Source organism: Pleurodeles waltl, chromosome 2_2 (genome assembly GCF_031143425.1).
Source record: "Pleurodeles waltl isolate 20211129_DDA chromosome 2_2, aPleWal1.hap1.20221129, whole genome shotgun sequence".
Lineage (NCBI taxonomy): Eukaryota > Metazoa > Chordata > Amphibia > Caudata > Salamandridae > Pleurodeles > Pleurodeles waltl.
This window is the reverse complement of record NC_090439.1, coordinates 511,312,009-511,331,523: the sequence shown is the minus strand read 5'-3', so window position 1 is coordinate 511,331,523 and position 19,515 is coordinate 511,312,009. Positions and strand designations below refer to the sequence as shown.

The window sequence follows — 19,515 nt, the reverse complement described above, 5'->3', positions numbered from 1 at the left end:
TAGGTGTTGTTGGCGGTGAAATATCGCCACATCTTCGACTTTAAAGTACGGTTAAAACGCTCTACAACAGCAGCCTTTACCTCTGTGTGCGTTACAAAATGTTGAACAGCGTGCAGGTCTAATAATTTTTGGAAATGTTTGTTTAAAAATTCCTTTCCGGCGTCTGTTTGTAGTTTCTGGGGCACACGCCCGCTAGCGAAGATGTCTTTAAAAGCAGCTGTAACGCTGGTACCACTTTTATCGTTTAACGCCTCTGCATATGCGTATTTGGACAAGACGTCTATGACGGTTAATATATACATGGCGCCATCGTTATGTTTTGCTAGATCTTGAAGACTGATTATGTCGGCTTGCCACTGATAATCGAGCTGTGCGTTAACAACGGTGGCCCGCCTCTTAAAGCGCCTCCTGGCAGGTTTGTGCAGCGAATAAGCCTCTTCCCCAGCTAACCAAGTCTTCACACTGGCACGTTTTACAGATTCATTTTCAGCTCGAGCCCTTCTAAATAGAGCTTCGGAGCCTCCGAAACTTCCAACCCCCTGTTTATCGTAATAAAGCTTCCTTAAATCAGCATCCGTCATGCTGTCTCACATCAACACCCCGAAATGAAAGACACCTGTTTTGTGTAAGGTCATTTTATTAAACATAAAAAACATACATGTGCGGCTGGGGTATACAACCAGCGTGTATTTGACATTTTGTGCTACATAGCTTATAAATGTCAAAACCCGTATCCAATGTGGCCTTTTTTACAAACGTATACATAGTACAACATCCACTACACATGTTACTCAGAGCATGTTCCTTTACAAACCCTAAGCGACACAAACATTGATATTTTTATAGCTATACTCTCAATAGCTCTAGACATGACTTCCCGTTCCCCACGTCTATAACTCTGAACGCTCAGGATACTGATATAATTCAACAGTTCATACAGTTCTAGATAGGACAATGCAGAACCTTTATTTGTGAGATAATCTACAGTCATGTTCTCCAAAGCCTCATGCACCCCCGTCTCAGGTGAAAGTCTTAACTTGCGCTTGTGGTCTTTGTCCAAGGCCCAGCATTTAACAGAGGCGTTTAGCCGGCCATTGATACACCACTTGGCGATACACTCATGGCAGTTACATTGCAACAAGGCAGAAGGTTCCGAAATGTTCAGACATCGCAGAGTCACAGGCTGTATTTCAGCTATTCTTTCTTTAACCAGCACAAAAATCAATCTCCCGATACAGATGTAGCCCGGTTGTAACTCATAGACATCTTGCACCTCGATACCCGGAATCCCCTCCTAAAAGTGAGTAAGTATGGAGCGTTAAGTAACATATTTATGGTCTACTTTTTTTTATTTATTTTTTTTATTTTTATTTATTTCTTTATTTATTTATTTAAAACAGTTTTCGAGGGGCTAAAGACAACATTCTTCTGTTTTTATAATAAATGTCACACATTCGTCTTTCTATAACCCGTTCTACCATACGTTTGTCAAAGGGGGGACACATCCCGTGCATGCGGTCGAGTTTTGAGCATGGCTCTGCAGCGTATCGGATCTCAAGGACAGCCGCAGCCAAGACCTTCATCATGTCACAGTGGACACTTTTCTTCACAGCAGACAGCCCATACACAACCCTTAACAGCTTATATACCCGATAAGTGTCTATCCGGTTACAAACGTGACGAATTGTTCTTGCAGTGTATGCATCGTATAGACATTCGTGAGCCTCCTGTTGAAGGTCATTAATTTTATGCCCGTAGCAAAGGTCATAATAATCCCTTTTAACACAAGCGTTCACAACGGCAGCTGCAAAGCCTTTAACCGGCCATATGGTGTCACAGGGTACACCCGGAGCTTCCTTTTCAAGATCGTGGCTAGTATAGGTGCAAACACATTTCTTACGAGGCTCTTTGTTCTGGCTTGTAATACTTTCAGACTGTCTGGAACAGCATAAGCAGAAAAAATTTACGGTGTTAACCTTTGGAGCTGACCCTTCTAGAGGCTCTCTTTCTTCTGTTATGTTCTAGGGTTCAAACAGAAAGCACAAGACACATTATTAGTTAAAAGTATGACATTAGAGTATACAGGCATAAAAAAAAAAAAAAAAAAAATGTCTTTACTAACCTCAGCATTCGCTTCACACTCAGAGGCTCCTCTGAAATCTTGGGAGTCGCAGAGGTCCATTGGGGCAGAAACAGCGCCTGAACTCACACCTGACGGTTGTAAAATAAAGGCCTCTGCCTCGGGGTCCTCCTGGAAGCCCATGTCTTCATAGATGGGCGAATTCGGGGGTGGTACACATTCTTCAACTTCAATGTCTACGACGTTAGATGCCCCGCTTAATCCATCTTTCGAGACATCGCTGTCACTGCCGGCCCCCTTAATAGGGGATATCAAGGGCGACACATCCTTGAGGTCAAGCTTTTCAAGCCGATGGCAAAGTTCCTCTTGAAAACCTGTAACATCGGTATCCCGGGTGTCTGGGACACCCTGTTGTGCATTCTCATCCATCGTATGAGGGGCGAGGGTCCGGTAATATCTACCAATAGTGTTCAGGGCCCCTGAGGAGACGGCTTTTCTGGCGATCGGATTGTATCTCTTCATAGCGTCTTGGCAAACTGATTCAGCCCTGGTTTGCGGTTTGACAGCCGGCTCTAACCAGCTCCTTATATGCAACATTTCAAAAAAAAAAAAGGGTGGCTCTACCAGCCAACAACACGTGTTCACAAACCACGTGACACCCCCATGCACATCACTTCCGGGGTGGGCTTTCTGGGACACCGGAAGTCCCGCCCCCCGGAAATGACGTCATATCCGGGGGGGCGGGACAACTGTCACTTTTAATATGGTGATTAAAGGTATCCCTTCCTACTACTGACGGCCCGTTTTTCTGCCAGGCGTTTGTGCCAGGCGACGCCTCACGGAGATGGTGCCCACCTAATTTATAAGTTGGTGCTCGTTTAGAAACTATTAGCAGGGACCGCCGTATGCTTCAGGGTTCTGTCAAAAGGAGCCTGTCATTTGAGGCATGGCGGCTGGTCTGTTGCTCCACCAGGGCAGTCGATGGATGTACTTCGCTCCAGAGGCAGAATATTAACTGCCATCCTTAGCGATATTCACCAGGCAGGCAAAGATCTCTGTGTTGAATGGGTGCCATGTTCAAATTACCTGTTCAGCAAAGTTTATTGTTGGTGAGAAACAAACGTAGACATGTCCCTGACTCTCGGGAATTTTCCTCCCGCTGACGTTGGCAGATGGGTTAACTACCATGTTCTTGTCAGAGTATCCCATATGCTAAACTATAAATGAAGCCTTAGGTTTTGCAGTAAAATGCCAGAGAAAACCTACTTTAAATGGGAAAACTGTACTGCACAAACTTCTTTTGCAGACAATGTAACCAGAAGTTGAAATCGGGTGAAAGTTGGAAACTGTACTGCTTCACAAAGTTCAAAATGCCTCTTCGAAACACACCTTTGAAAATGGAATGCTGATTCTGCACTCCCATGTTTCCACTGACTGATGGCACGAGCAATATCGTGAGTAGTAGTCACTTGTCAAAGTTCCTTACCTTGACAATCAGGAAAAGAATGGTACCCTGGCATGCAACGATCACACTTAGGACCATCAGTCTCAGGGCGACAGAGACATCTTCCCTCTTGATTGCACACCTCAGGGAGAACCCCATAAGGGCTACAGTCACACCCTGCAAAAACCAGGAGATTCTCATGGACAGGTCAGTATCACATGCTGCTCTCATTAGCATAGTGCTAAACTAAAAATCTTAATATAAAAAAGTATGGTTGCAAACATCATTAAATGAAGCAATGAAAAATTTCAAATCTAAAATCGGTGTCCTTGGCAGTGTGTGTGAAAACATTCAAACAGTTGTTTTAAATGTTAAAACATTTGACTTAAACGTGTAACTCATCCTTTGAACCATAGCGTACATCCCCATTCAGTTCACAGTTAGGAAACTTTGTTTATTCTTTTTAACCAAACAAAACTTAAACTACGCAAACATTAGAAATTCTAAATGTATAGTTATACCTTAAATTTACAATTTACGCAACACCTCCAAATTATTATAACTTGTGCGCTTACATACACAGTGTCATTAAATGCTTGAATTAGTCTCACAATGTCAATTCATTAGCCACACTACAATAACTATAATTCTAGCCTTACAGTAACTATAACTCGGGCCCCTGCAAAAATCTGTTTGCCTGCAATAAAAACTTATTTGAAACATTGGGCTCTGCTGTGGCGGAGCTCGCTCCTTCCAGTTTGGTGGTGAAGGATTCCTAAATAATGTTGAAACTGCGGACACAAGGCGCCCCATGAGCGGAGCCCAAGTCTAGATGCAGGGAGTCTACTTGGTCTCAGAGTTATATATACATATATATATATATATATATATACATATATATATATATATATGTGTGTAATTCATTGAAAAGAACAAAGGGTAAAGGTACAGTGTTATCTCAAGTAGCTATTGCTCACGTACCCACTATGCAGAGAGTTGTCATCAATCATGTCATTTCAGACGTTGCAGTTATGTTATCAATGATGTCATGGGAAATGTAATGAGTGATGCAATATGGGAGGTAGTTAGGAGTGAATGGCAGGAACACAAGTTGTAGTTACTTTAGGGCACAGACCCCAACTTTAAAAAAAAGTTAGTGGTGCCGCTGCCCTTTTTAAGGTCACCACCAAGAACTGAAAATGTTATTAAAAATCCACTAGATCATTACGGAGCACTTCTTCAATGGAACAGTGAATAACACATGAGCTGTTCCTATGCTTATTTATTATTTTTAAAAATTATTTTTGTAAACTGGGTGCCCCGGCACGACCATGGTGCACCTACATTACCAAAATTGTTAGGGGCTGTGGTGGGGGTTGAACAAGCAAGGTCCCCGCAGCCCCTGCTGGCTCCCCAGAGACCACTGTGTCAGGAGATGGCATTTTGATTTTTAAAAGTGGGTGCCCCAGTGCCCACAAGGAGCACCCACATGTCCTTTTTTATTAGTGGCCACGGGGACCAATAGGCTCCCCCGTCCCCAACCGGCTACCCAGACAGCACCAATAGTGGTGCTGCAGGAGCCTGCTCACTCACTTTGCTCTTGTTTGGGCAGCGACAGCATTTTTGACTGCTCTTGTCAAGGTGGGACCTAAGTTGTGTTTTCTGCCTGGGAGTGTGCAGGCAGGGTGTGCTTATACTCTTCCAGGAAGAAAACAGCAGAGCCCCAGGGGATGGCATCCCCAGGACATTGCTTTGACCTGGCCCTAGGGCCTGAGATACCTGGGGTGAATCAGGGCTCAGGGAGGGGACCCGACGCACCCTACCTTGTAAAACAAAAAAAACAAAAAACACCCAATGGGATGGGATCACTGGGACCTAATGGAGACTCGGGAAGGGAGCTCCATGCCCCTCCTTCCCCATATAATAAAAAGGGCCCGAGGAGGATGGTATAACTAGGGCAAAAAATAATAATAGAGGAGGGACCGGGAGATTACTGGTCCAGTGTACAGCCTCCCAATAGAACCATAATACAAAAATTGGTACACTGTTCCAAACACACGGAAATTCACAGGAGCGAACCAAATTCTTCAGGAGCAAGAACCCTCAAGCATCGCAATGGATGACTAGCATAATCATTGGCAAAGCTCCTCGTCAGGCTGGTACTGCAATGCCTAACGGGCTCCCCAAAAGGGGTGCTCTTGACCACTTTGCTCAGATAGTAACTGTGAAAAAGTACATAATTATCAGAGGGATACCCAATTTTAAGTACCCGAGCAAATGTTGGAGAGAATCGAATGTTAAAATTGGTTAGCCATCAACAAACAATAAATCATAGTTTTTAATCAATAGTAAATTTGATGGCGACCAAGATTAAAAACAAAATAGGGAGTAATGGGTGATTGACAATGCTCACCTACTCTCACTAAAAAGGGGGAGGAGGATATAACCGTCTTTGGTACCTCACTATCACAAGTCTACATGTTTCGCGTATAGGCGGTCCAGCCGGATCCAGTGACGCTTCATCAGGACAAAAAACCTTCTCCAAAAACTATAATAATCAATAATGTATAGAAAGAACAAAGTCACTTACTTAGTCCTAATTGTTAACTCAAAAAGGATCGCTGGCCAGAATAAGAAACTAAAATTTTCAGTTTCATGTAAGTAGGCAGGTACACCTACCCCACCGGCGCGCGTCCTTTTCTGGCCAGCGATCCTTTTGGGCTCTATCCTGACATTGTGGATGGGCGACCTTTTTGAGTAAAGGATGGGCTTGTCATATAAACCTAACTCCAGCACTTTCCCAGACCAAGAAGATAGGCAACAGGTCACCCCCTTTGTAATACACCTTTGACATTTTAAGAGTCTTCATTAAAACTATTACAGACCCAAACCATTTGCATTGCGATGTTTATCATTAAATATTTATATGAAATATTTTATTCAAAACAACATTAAACATGTGTTAAAGTCTTTCATTTATTTATATTTCTCAGGCTACATAATGCAGCCATAAGACCACCCACAACGTATTCCTGCATTCCTGAACTAAAAGCTCTAGGTTTAGAAATGGATGAAAACAGCACAGAGGTTTCCCTGGGTCATGTTCTATAGATGCCAGGAAACAAAGGGTTCAAGTATTTTGGGATGTCTGCTGCGCTTACTGAGGCTTCCCACAACTTTTACAAAACTTGCTGGTGGTCCCCCTGTCAAGACTAGGATATCACCATGCATTAAAAATAATGAAGGACATTACGAAGCGCTCCTTGATGAGAGCAGGGAATATTAAATGAGTGGCTCCATCCACTCATTTTTTATTCCTTTTCCTGATTTTATTTATTTATATTTTTATGGGACCGGGACACTCATGGCCTGTTTTGCTGTTAGGATTGCAGGGGGAGCCCTAGTACCCCACCGGCTCCACTGGCTCCCCACAAACAGCTCCATTCTGTGGAGCTGTGAAAAAGTCAGGCATATTATTTTGTTATTTATTTATTTATTTTAGAAAAAAGGATGCCCATAACCCAACCCGTGGCACCCAACAACATTTTTAAAGGTGGGGGTTGTTGGGGAGTCCTTGGACCCCGCCGCTTCGCCGGATCCCCTGCCAGCACCATTCCTGGGTGCTGATGGCAGCCAGCTGTAAAAGTTTGCTCCCACCTTGCAGCAGCAGCTTTTCTTTCTGCTCCCACTAGGCAGAAGCAAACCTATGTTCTCGGCCTGAGAAAGTGCGGGCAGGGAGTTAGGTTTATATGCCAAGCCCGCCCTTTACCAAGTAGAGAACAACTCTGTCCCAGGGAATAGGGGTACCTGGAACACTGGTGCTATTGGGCCTTGGAGATGACGGAGGTATCACAATTCATTTTTTTTCATGTTCTCAAAGTTCTTTATTCTGTTTTAAATCCTCAAGTGTAATCCTATTGAAAAAAGAACCAATGTCAAGTCACCTTGAACAATGAGAGGTAACGCAAAACATTTTTACTAAGTACCATTCCAGGACTGTTTTTGTTTTTCGTCATGTGTACTAGACTTTCATATCCCTTTCCTGGTGCATAACATTATGAATTGTACATGATTATAGGCTGTCATGTTACCATTCCCAGTATGTTATGCCATGTGCCCTAACAATGAACAGATTTTCAAATGCATATACTGGGTTGAGCTAACAACTTTTCCTCAGATGTGATGCTACTCATACCTCCAAAAGTTATACTCACTCTGGCAGAAAGGGTAATTGAAATATCCCGTTGCACAGCTGTCGCAGAATGAACCTTGAAACCTTGCTTGACACGTGCACTGCCCTGTCTTTCCATCACATTGGTTATTCAATACGCCAAACCCATAACACTGGCAAGCTAGACAAAGACATAGAGTATCAAAAATGAGTAAGGGGAAGATTATACATAATCTTTCACAATATAATCCATTTAACAAATCAGCTGGGCTGTGAATGTAATGTATGTACTCATCCGGTCATACAAAGCCACCTAGGAAGCTGGTCCACCAGCTTGGCCTCATTGTCACTGGTTCAAAGATAGCTTTGAAGAACATTGGCCAAAATCACCCACCTTCTGCTTCCTGGTCAGCTACATGAACTGTGTGAATTAAGTTTATTGTCACATTCATGTTTTCTCTTCTCAATTTATACAAATGATATGTATAAGAAAGTAAAGTGAGCTGCATAATATATTACTAGCATAGAAGGTTTCCAGGTCCTTTCATTGCTGTATGCCGAAAACATCTGTTCTCATTGCACAAACCTCAGAAAGTCTGCAAAACACTGCAATGAACCATGAAACACTACTATTAGATAAGCAGCTTACGGATCTGCAAAATGCAATAAAAATAGTGGTCTTCAAGAATTATAGGGAGCAGGAAAGTAACTTTGTAATTGGAGGTGCAAAACTGAAGGAGGTTAACATCTTTCCACCTCAGGTAGGTCCCTGAAAAGTATGTGACCTGGAAGGCACATGTCAACAAGCCAATTGAGAAATCAAAAGCATTGATCAATGCCATCCTTCTCTTTGCTTGTGTATGAGAACACAGATTTTCAAAGCAGATATATGAGGTGATCCAGCCAAAGTGGGAAGCCAGATAGAGTATGTGTTTAAACACTGGGGACTGGACAAACATGTGGCCAAAATTAGACCCCATCTGAGAAGGTTTGAGAAAACATTTCTCCAGCTACAGAGAGGCTAACGTCAACTGCAGCTTCATCCAGAATGGATGATAACTGTAATATGAAAAACATGCACTGAAATCCTTAATGTCACTGACGTATTGACTGGTGAACACGACATGAATGGAGAGCTCAGAAATGAGTACTGAGTCAAAATACATGTACATCTTGGAAATTGAGGCATCTCACTTAATTTTGAGACTGCTGTTTTGGGGAATCTTATGACCCTCAACATTAAGAGGTAGGTACTCAAATGCAAAGAACAAAATGTAGCCCCAGTGCCAATAAATGAGACTGCAGGCCTTAGGTCGACGATGCACTGTACCAACTGGGTTATTTGAAGTTGCAGTCTATGCAGTTTTATTTAATAAGGCAAACAACCACCCAGTATAGGTTATTCATTCTGGCAAGGAGTGGTCCCCTCACAGTTGGAACATGGTTGAGAAAGAGAAATCTATCCCCAACAGGTACTTGTGAACATAGCCACAAAGAAGATTTTAGCCCATTTCATCCTATGTTGTCCGTTCTACACTTAAATAGGAGAAAGGTCAATGGCATTGCCAAGGGGCTCCTGGAAGCAGAAAAAAGATATTATGTTCTACCTATTCTGCAATCATTTAGATGCCATAATGAAATAGAAATAGAAAATGAGACTAATGACACAATATTTGTCAAAAAGCTGTATAGAAAAGGGACAAACTAATTGCAGACTGAATGTTGACCACTCAGTAGGCAAGGGCTAAGTATTCCGAGCAGAGGGTAAACTGATATCTTTACCACACTAACTTGCACTTTAGGGGGCAGTATAATTACTACCATTACCTTCAAGATCTGATTGTTTTAAAATCCAAATGCAGAGCTAAATTGGTATGCTGTTCTTTAACCTCATTGGGTGAAATGAAATGAGGACAGCTGCTAATTTGCATCATAAAGGGTCAGAAAGAATGTTATTTTCTATTTTTATGCTTCATCAATTCTTCTGTTTCCTTTTAATCCTAATCTGGATAGTTTCTTTGATTCATTTTTAATCTTCTAATTACTATATATTTTCTATGTGTTTGTTTTACTTGTGGGAAAGGCATATATGTCGAAAGCAGTCAAATAAAATAATTGATTTTAACAGTCATGTTTCAGATATACTTACATTCACTGCAAAAGGCCTCGCACTCACAATTAGCCAATAATGACAGACTCAGAAAATACAACAAAGATTGAATGGTCATGAAAATGTAAGTGTGTTGTCACCCTGGTGAAAGGGTGTGGTATCAGAACAGCATTGTCAAAATATCAAAAATATTGTGTCCTAGATATTGTTTAAATATCACCCAGTTGAGTTAACAACAATAAATCTACACTCAATAAAATAATATTGCTGTAAACAATATTTGGGCACAATATTTATGTCGGACTATATTTCTGCATATGATATTCTGACATACAACCATAGAAAGGAAGATGAAGGATACTTAGGTTACATCTGGTAGTTAAGCAACTTCTGTGTGGGAAACTAGAGAGCTTCACTATCCAATGGTCTGAGGATTGCTCATTCTGCTGCCTCTACCTTTCTACTTTGCAAATAAGCATTACCATAACAATGTGTCTGGCTTGCAAATACAGTGGCAGCAGAATGCCATGAATTTGATGTTATGAAGCTAAAAATTACCAACCCCTTCCACCACTGCCATCATAATGGCTTGTAAATAGCACAGAATCTTTCCACAATATATACAAGGTCTTCTACTACATGGAACTCTTTAGTGTTTGTAGCCCAATGCTAAAAATGTATACTTTTGTGTAGCTACCCTCCTACCTTTGCCAATGCCCATTTACATGTGGAGATTTTGTTAATTCTGAACAACAATTCCTAATAGTTACTTGAAAATGTACTAAGCTGAACACAAAATTAAAAGGATCCAAGATGCTGTTGATACCCTCTTACAGTGGAAATTCTTGTACAAGCAGCATTCCTGAGGAAGGAGAAAGGCGAGAAGAAAAATACAAAGGAGGATGAGCATTAGGACAGAAACAGTGATTTGGGGATAGATAAATTGAATTGGGCAATAGAAATATGGGAGTGGTATAAGTAATGGTTCAAAAACCACAGTGGCTACAGAAGTGGAGGTGAAAGAAATTGACACATAGTAGTGATTGAATGGAAATGAGATGGGAACTCAGAGGTAGAGGTGACTGATAGAGAGTGTGGGGGGGGCAATACCAAGAATTATATTGTCCCCTACATTTGGTGAGCATTTAAGTCATTTTGATACTCTGCTTCACATACTGTGGACATTCTAACCATTATGGTGACGCTGAAATAAGGTTGCAGTTCTTGAGAATTTGCAGACATTCTAGACATTGCAATGACTCTTCTAGTTGTACGGTGGCCATCCTTAGAATTATGGTGCACTGGAATAAATGGTCCTAATTAACTGATTGTGAGCATGGAAGAAATTATTTAGGCCAATATTCTTACCATATTGGCTGACATGGCCTAAGGTGGCCCTCCTTAGCACATTGTGGGCATTCTAGGCATTATTACATCCCAGCCTTAATGGTGGCCCTAGCTTCAGGTGGCTATACTTTGTCTATTGTCAGCATCTTTGCCATTACTGTTTTCATCATAGGAATAACAGTGAACAGCACTGATACTTTTTATGATTCCTAGCTCCAGGAGGGCATCAATAGCACTTGGTGGAAATCACTATTATATGACAGGCATCCCTAACATGTGATTGTGATACATGGGCATATGAGTTTTATTCTTTCTGGGAGGGACAGTTCTACATATGAATAATTCTTCACAAACTGTTATTTAGGATCAAAACTACCTGATTTACTTAAATTAGGATATTTTGGTGATTAATTTTAATGTCAAAATCTTTAAAGCTTTAGTTTGGCAGAGTTAGCTTTGTGTATCCAAAAAGAAAAGCTGGCATTTAGTTTTTCAGGAAATGCCATGCTAGACACTGAGGACATACTTACAGCATTCCCATATTATATTTTATTAGGGTTTTTAAGGGTTATTTCATTGTGGGTGTGGAACACAATGTTTATCATCTATAAAGATTTTATGAAATTATCATCATTTTAACTTCACAGATGTATCTGCTAGTTGAACCCATATATTAACTATAGTGTGAGCCTATGAAAACTGCCTCTCCTGAGGGATATCTCTTGTCTGTGTGGGCCAAGACTATGAGACGTGAAACATTTCTCTGCTCTGTCTAATTTAAGTAAATCTCCACCATGATATGACTTAAAATCTACCTGGAAGGGGCTGGATGATAATATGACAGGCAGCGGAAGGTCGAAGTGATGAAAGTTGCTATACAGCTTGAACATTTGGGTGCTCATACATAGCTTAAATGAAGTACATTTGACTTTTTAGAACATTTTAAGGAACTATAGCGAAACATGCTTCATCTTGTCAATATTTTATTAGGTTTTCTTGGTGGATAGACTGGCCCTCTATCCAGTCCCTTTGTATGATGAGACTTGACTACCACACCAAATACCTATTATAATATTTGATCAATACCTCTTCAGAACTTGCTGCAAGAGTAATCAATGTATTTGTAAACAGTGTCTTAAAGTGCACCACTTAGCCCTATTTGTTCAAAATGTTCTTGCATGGATGATATTCTACCACTCCTGTGGATATTTACCCTTTGTTAGAAGGAGTTGATTTTTAGCTTAATTTGTGATAGCTTGGAAACATGTAGTTGTAACTCAATGTTTTGAGGATTGCTGTAAAATGTATAATTTACAACCAATTTCCCCTAATATTGCCTCTAGGGGCAATGCCCCAGAATCATTCTAGGCAAGGTTGGGACACCTCACTTTTGATGGATCCTTTTGCTATGTTCAAAAGATGGTTTAAAGAAGAGGGTGAATTTCACTTTTCTATCTGCTCCTTTAGTCACAAAGATAGCTTGGATGCCCTCGAGTCCAAGATGTGCAACAGCAAGGTCACATAAAAAGATTCAGAAATGTGGCAACCTTTTACAGGATTCTGGTCATGATGGCTGAGGCCCTGGAAAGGAAGAGCCCTGATTTGAATTATTTGGTTGAACTACTTAAGAGGAGAATGGACTTACAGTCGGTCTTACAAGAAGCCAATGCCAGGTTAATAAGTAAAAGCTGGCGTTCATTAATTTTGAAAGTTGTGGAGAGATACAGTATTGTTAGAATATATGCTTGTATTTTTTAAATAGCTCTTTTCTGAGATATAGAAGTTCCACTCTAGCCAGAATGAAACTGACATAGTTGATCAATGGCCTCCAGCTATGTGTATAGTTACACAGTTACGCAAATGTTCCAATGCCTTTGTGATGGAAGGAGGCTGGAAACGTGTCCATAGGTGGACAAAATGTCATGAACTCAACTCCTTGGAGTTGCTAACATGCCATTTCTCACTCTCTGAAACTCAGACTGATCCCTTCCATCTCCTCCATAGGCCTCCGGGGCAGGACAAGGACTTCATTGAGGAATTCTCAGATCTTCTCATCACTGGGTCAATCGGGCATGCCCAGGACCAGCACCCCTGCTCAATTTACAAAGTTCAACATCTCTGAAGGATCTTGACAAAACTACAGCAAGAACACTATCAGAGTGCTGACTAAATATAAAAAATAAAAAACAAGGCAGAAAGCCTTAATGCTTCTCCAATGTAGGAAAGAGTTGAAGACTCGCCGCTTTAAAGAACACTGGCTCTTCTCTTGCTTGTTGACTTTAAGCTCATCTTTAACCATATACAGTGCTTCTCTGCCTTTTGGCTAGGTTTGAAATATCGAAATACCATACACCTACATACAACATACATACATGAGCTGCACTTTGTTGAAACGGTGTACAGCTATCATGTTTTTATACCTTTAAGGGGACAGAGGAAGTGGAGAATGAGGTATTTACATAGGTCATGATAGTGAGGGACTGTGTGGAGAAACTTAAATTTGCCACTTTCACAGTGCACGTCTGAGGGTTGAGTTAAAGAAGGATAAGATCTTTGTAGTTGAACAATTGTGAATATGAAGACGTTTGCTCAGACCGTTGGGTTTTGGTATGAGTGGTTGTTCGTTGGATGTTTGTCTAATTCTATTTTGGAAAAAAACCTATGTAAGGTAATTAAGGAGCTCAGTGGAATGACCACAAGTATTCAGTGTAGCAATTGTGGCAATCTCTTTCTTGAAAACGGAACAGTTTTGCTGTGGAGGCCTCTGAATTCACTCTTGGGATTTGAAATAGTTTTTTACTGCTTTGGTATCTGCACTGTTGTAGTCCTGTGAGGATTACCGGCATGCTATGCAATTGGGCAGTGACTGGGCACTAGTGTGATGTATTTCCAAGACTCTCCTCTGTAGTGTACATCAATGCACCAACAATTGTCCTTCCTATTAAAGTATTTGGCTTTAAGCAGTATAAATTGGCCAGGCCAAAGTGGTCAAAGGATGAGATGTACCTTTTGGAGGGTTCGGTATGGATACTGACAGAAATGAGAAAGCTCAATGCTAGAGCAAATGGAGATTATAAAGATTATATAGGGTCATACATTCATAAAAGTAAACAAGCTTAGTCTGGAAGAGATTGAGGGGTCCACCAAAAGTACTTGCGTGCCTCGGTGTGAAAACAGTAAAGAATGAAAGCATTTTTTTGCAGGATCTGATTGTATTCTAAGTGGACATGAGGTTACGGGGAAATTACAGGAGTAAATTAGTAGCTGTACCTTACAGGACGTGTCTGGGCCAGAAAATCCACCAGACTTCTTGACGGCCATTCTAGACAGGCTGGAGCACACAAAGAGCAGTGGTGGTTGTTCATAGGCAAAGCCGGCACAGAGACAGTTGTGTCTGTTGTGTTCATCAGGCAAGAAAACTATCAGATGAAGTGCTGTTATGTTTTTATGTTGTTTTGTATTTAGACGTATAGTGTAGTTTCAGTGTTATCTAATGTAAAACCAACATAGTAAAAATAAGGTACACCAATGAACTAACATGCATTTCCCCGAACCTTGGTACGTCTTATGCACACCTCTTAGCTGGCTTAGGTACAAAATATTTATTTTACATAAACTCAATAAAGGTAGATAGATGTTCGCATCTTAAATTGTGGGAGGACTGGTGTAACCTAAGAAACAATACACTCGTGTTGGATGGTTGATATTAGAATTAAAAGTAATGGTGTACTGCCTTTCATGTATCTAAACTGCAATCATTATGAAAAGTTGCTGGCACTGACTTCGCTATTTTTTTCGGCCCCCGGGCACCACAGCTACACGAGACACCGCCCTGCCCAAATCCAATAAATGCATTACAGCACTTACGTTGGCACTGTGGTCCAAAGAATCCAGCTTTGCATGGTCCTTGAACAAAGAATATAAAAAACAAATAGTGCGAATTATTAAACCAACATATGAAGCCAAGCCAGAAAATAACAAAACAAGTCTTCGACACATGTCTTGTGAGTGCTAATGAGCTGAACCTGGAGGGCGGGCCAAGTACAAACAAGGAAAGCTCCGGTGCCAGCTGCGCGGCCTGGGGTTTTAAACTTGTCACAGAACATTAAAGTTCTCCTTCATCAGACTTGAAAGGAATAACACGTATAAAAACGTCAGTCAAGTGCAAAGGAGGGTGGGTAGTATGCATGAAAGATTTGTGACAGCAAAACCTGCTGCTGTACAAAAGGGCGCCATGAATGTAGAGGTTCTAATAGTGCCCTTGTGCTTGATCACGTGACCAATGGTTTCCAGGACAACATGGCAGTGGCCGGGCAGAGTCCACATTCCAACCTCGTAAGGTACCAGAATATCGATTATTGTGTCCTAAATAGCATTACAGAAATATGTAGTTAATAATAGAGAATGCAAAATTAATTGGACTACATTTTGGGAAACGACGTTTAGGACACAATCGGCCATATTTAAGAAAAGTGACGCTGCACCCAGTGCAGCGCCACTTTTCTTGGGCCCTTAGCATCTCCTAATGCCACCATGTGAGCGCCATATCTAAGATATGGTGCACCATGATGGTAGTTAAGGAACTAACTTCAGAATTTCTGACGCTAGTTCAGAGCTTTGCAGGATTAGCGTCAAAATATTGACACTTAGGGCCAGATTTATACTTTTTCACGCAAAACTGCGTTAGCACAGTTTTGCGTGAAAATGTATAGCGCTGGCTAGCGCCATTCCAAGATGCTGGGCACAATATTTAAGGAATGGCGCTAGCCGGCGCGAATGCCCTGTTGGCGTCCATAGAAAAGACGCTAAGGGGTGGGGGAGGCGTATAGGAAACGGGGGCTTGTGTGCCGAATTATGGCGCTACACTGTTTGGAGGCAGAAAAATTGCCTCTAAGCAGTGTAGCGTCATTTTCTGGCGCACAACCCCCATGGACATGGCTCCTGTCTTAGTAAAGACCGGAGCCATGCCCACCACCCCAGTGTCCATGCCTAGGGGACAAATGCCCCCTGGGCATGGCCATTGGGGCCAGCACCATGCGGGGGGCCCCCGAGCGGGGAAAAATAAAAAAAATACAAATACTTACCGGGACTTACCTGGGATGGGCCCCCCATTCTGTGGTGTCTCTCTGGTGTGGGTGGGGGGCATAATTTGGAAACAATACATTTCATTATCTTAAAGCTGCAAGCGCGTTTTTTTATAGATCCCCTTTTCTTTAAGACCCATCTTTTCCCAACTGTCATTCCCTCCTCATTACAGCCTATCTTCTTCATACCGTTCGATAACCAGTGTTCGCTAAAATCCCTGTTTTTTAACAGATACATATATAAATATATATATATATATATATATATATATATATATATACACATATATATATATATCACACGTAAAAGGAGCCCCCAACCCTGCAGGGCGGCTTCAGCAATTGGGAACAAAGTATCCCATAAATCAATCCAACACAGAAAGAAAGCGCTGAAGCCCAACTCCAGGAGATACCAAGCGATTTAATATATTAAAAGGAGGGCAGCACATCTCTTTCCTGACGTGTTGCGGCTTGTAAAGTAGCCTTGATCACAGGAGTAAAAGATTTCAATTCAAAGTGCCCACGTGCTTTTAAAGACACAGTAGCCATGTTACTACTCCGGTTCTCTTCCTACAATTCCCATAATGCACTATACATGTCATATCTCCTCAAGATGCAGTGAGTATTTAAAATAACGGCATAAATGGCAGCAAATTACTGCAGACACACTCAAAGTCATATCAAATCCAGTGCAATATTCGTGATGTGTTCAATGAAATTTTACCTTGTGTTTTTAAAAGGACGTGGAATTGCCTTGTATCTCCAGCTCAAGGGAAGTGTAATACACCTTCATTACTTCAAAACCTGCAATGTTGTAGTCGACATCATAAGTTTCATGTACTTCCAGCGTGCTGAATTTGAATCTGCATAGTGCTGTCCCAGTTCCTGTATATCTTTGAAATCACTAGGGTCTGGAGTCAGCAAAATGCAATGCAATACTCTTCTTGCATTCCCTTTCTCAAGCTCCACACACATAAATATATCTGGATAATTCCTTTCCTGATGTAAGGGGGAGTGGGTCATGCTCCTCAAAATAATGTCACCCAAAAGCTGTCTTCGTAAAAGGAGCGCCCAACCCTGCAGGGCGGCTTCAGCAATTGGTAACGCTTCAGCGCTTTCTTTCTGTGTTGGATTGATTTATGGGATACTTCGAGTGATGTGCTGCCCTGTGTGTGTGTGTATATATATATATATATATATATGTACATATATATATATCACCTAGTGGCGGTCACCACTAGGGAGTTATAGTTAGGACCTAGTTTCTATATAAAAAGTATTTTTTACTTGCCTATATCTTTGGCGCTGCTTGACGAATCTTCACAAAACATTCCCAAAAAATTGGTCAGTCCCGCCAGCTGCTGCCTAGAAAGTTTTGGGGTGATCCATCGACGGGGGCGGAGAAAAAGAGGGAGTCCCAAAACGTGTTTCCCCCTTTCATTTTTCCATAGGGATTTTGACAGCAATAGCGCAAAAACTACTGGACGGAATAACACCAAATTTGGCAAGAAGGTAGATCCTGGTCCAGAAAGCAACCTTGTTCGTTTTGGTGTAATTCTGTTCAGTAGTTTTTGAGAAATTAAGGGGAAAACACAATAGCATATCTAGGTACGTGAAGGATTCGTGACCCCTCCCGATCTCGTATAGAGATCTGATTGACTGACAACACTTCAACAACAGAAGCCGTGTAAGTGTTGTCAGCCATCTCAGGACGAATGCCTGAAGCTGAGTCCCAAAAACAAAGTAAAAAACGAAAAGGAGCCAGGGTACGAACAACCTGACCCCTTAGCCCCTGGTGGACCCCCAGGGCTAAAAAGCATTTTTTTTTAAAAAGTAGGAGACGATCCGACGTGAAATAAAAATAAAAAAATGAAGCACGGACTTCCGCGCATTGTTAGTGTCATGCCCCGGATGGGCCAAGTCCCGAGGCCTCATGTACATAAAGGTGGGGGGGCTCCCGGCTTCCTCTCGCTGCCCTGAGGACCGCCACCTCCCCAGGGCTTATTAGTTGTATGTGGGGGGACCTGTGCCCCCCTGCTGCGCTAGGGACCACCACCTCTCCAGGGCTTTGTTTTGATGTGCGGGGGGCATCTGGTCCCTTCCCACTGCCCTGGGAACCACCACCTCCCAGGGGTGTTCATGTAATATAATTCAGGGAGGCCCTTCCCCCCCTCCGTGCCCTGAGGACCACCACCCCTGGGGAAAAATTTAATTTATTAGCGGGTGCCACACTGCCCCCGCACCCTAAGGACCACCGCCCCTCAGGGCTATGACGTAGTTGGGGGGGCTGCGTAGCCCCCCTGGAGGAGCCTCTGATGGCCTTGGGGACCGCCACCCCCAAGGGCTGGCTCCTGTTATGTCCCGGGGGGACCCAGCCCAATGACACCACTGTTTGCTGTGGCTTGGCTGCTGCTGCTTCACCAAGTCATAGCAAACACGGGTTTTGACAGCGTAAAGCAGTAAAGCAGGTCCCACTGTCAAAATCCAAAGCTTTCATCTCTGTCCCCTACACGAGTGCAGGGGACAGAGATGAAATGCTTCAGCAAGCACAGACCTGCTGTCAAAGCAGCTCCGTGTTTGCTGAAGCAATGGCAATGCGAGGAAAATCCTAAGGGTTCCCCTGCAGTGTCAGGTAGCCCCTAAGGGATTTTGATTTTTTTTAAAACTATTTATATAGATAAATAAAAATATATATTGGGACTGTGGGGATCCCTTGAGGTCCCAGAAAGCCCATTAAGAGCTACACCCCCAAAAAAACATAAACTCCCAAAGCTCAGTGCGCTTTGGGGGTTTGAGTCCAGTTGGACTCATTTCCCTCTTTTTGTAAATTAAAAAATATATATTATAGTTTTAAAAAAAATAATGAATACATTTTTTATTTTAAATTGATCACAAATATCTCATTCTAAGTATATGAGATATTAAAGCCTCGAAGAACTCTATCTCTCTCTCTCACTTTCTTTCTCTTTTTCTGTCTCTCTTTCAATCAATTTCTCCCTCTCATGCACCCACTCAGACACTCACGCACCCATTCACAAACCCACTCAGGCACTCACGCACCCACCCACAGACCCACTGACACCACCATGCACCCACTCAGACCCACGCACACACTGATGCACCCACTAAAACACTGTTATATGCTCTCTCACACATAGAGAGACAATCTGATAGCCACTCTCACCCCCAGATACACCTTCTCGCCACCTATTCTCACACACAGAGAAGCTGCATCTAACTCCTGCTGTGCACGCTAAAAGGGCTGTGCACAGCGTGGGT

The 19,515-nt window shown here is 42.2% G+C and overlaps 1 protein-coding gene across 2 annotated transcripts in view; it reads right to left on the bottom strand.

The window, feature by feature from the left end:
• LAMA3 (laminin subunit alpha 3) overlaps positions 1 to 19,515 on the bottom strand; it is a 933,952-nt gene that overhangs the window by 566,158 nt on the left and 348,279 nt on the right. Inside the window, exons 12-14 of one of the 2 annotated variants that reach the window (XM_069220025.1) lie at positions 15,020 to 15,058; positions 7,739 to 7,876; positions 3,567 to 3,701 (exon numbers count right to left, since the gene is read on the bottom strand). In XM_069220025.1, the coding sequence (XP_069076126.1) occupies positions 3,567 to 3,701; positions 7,739 to 7,876; positions 15,020 to 15,058 (312 nt within the window). The remainder of the gene's footprint in view (positions 1 to 3,566; positions 3,702 to 7,738; positions 7,877 to 15,019; positions 15,059 to 19,515) is intronic. The other variant, XM_069220026.1, reaches the window with a different exon arrangement.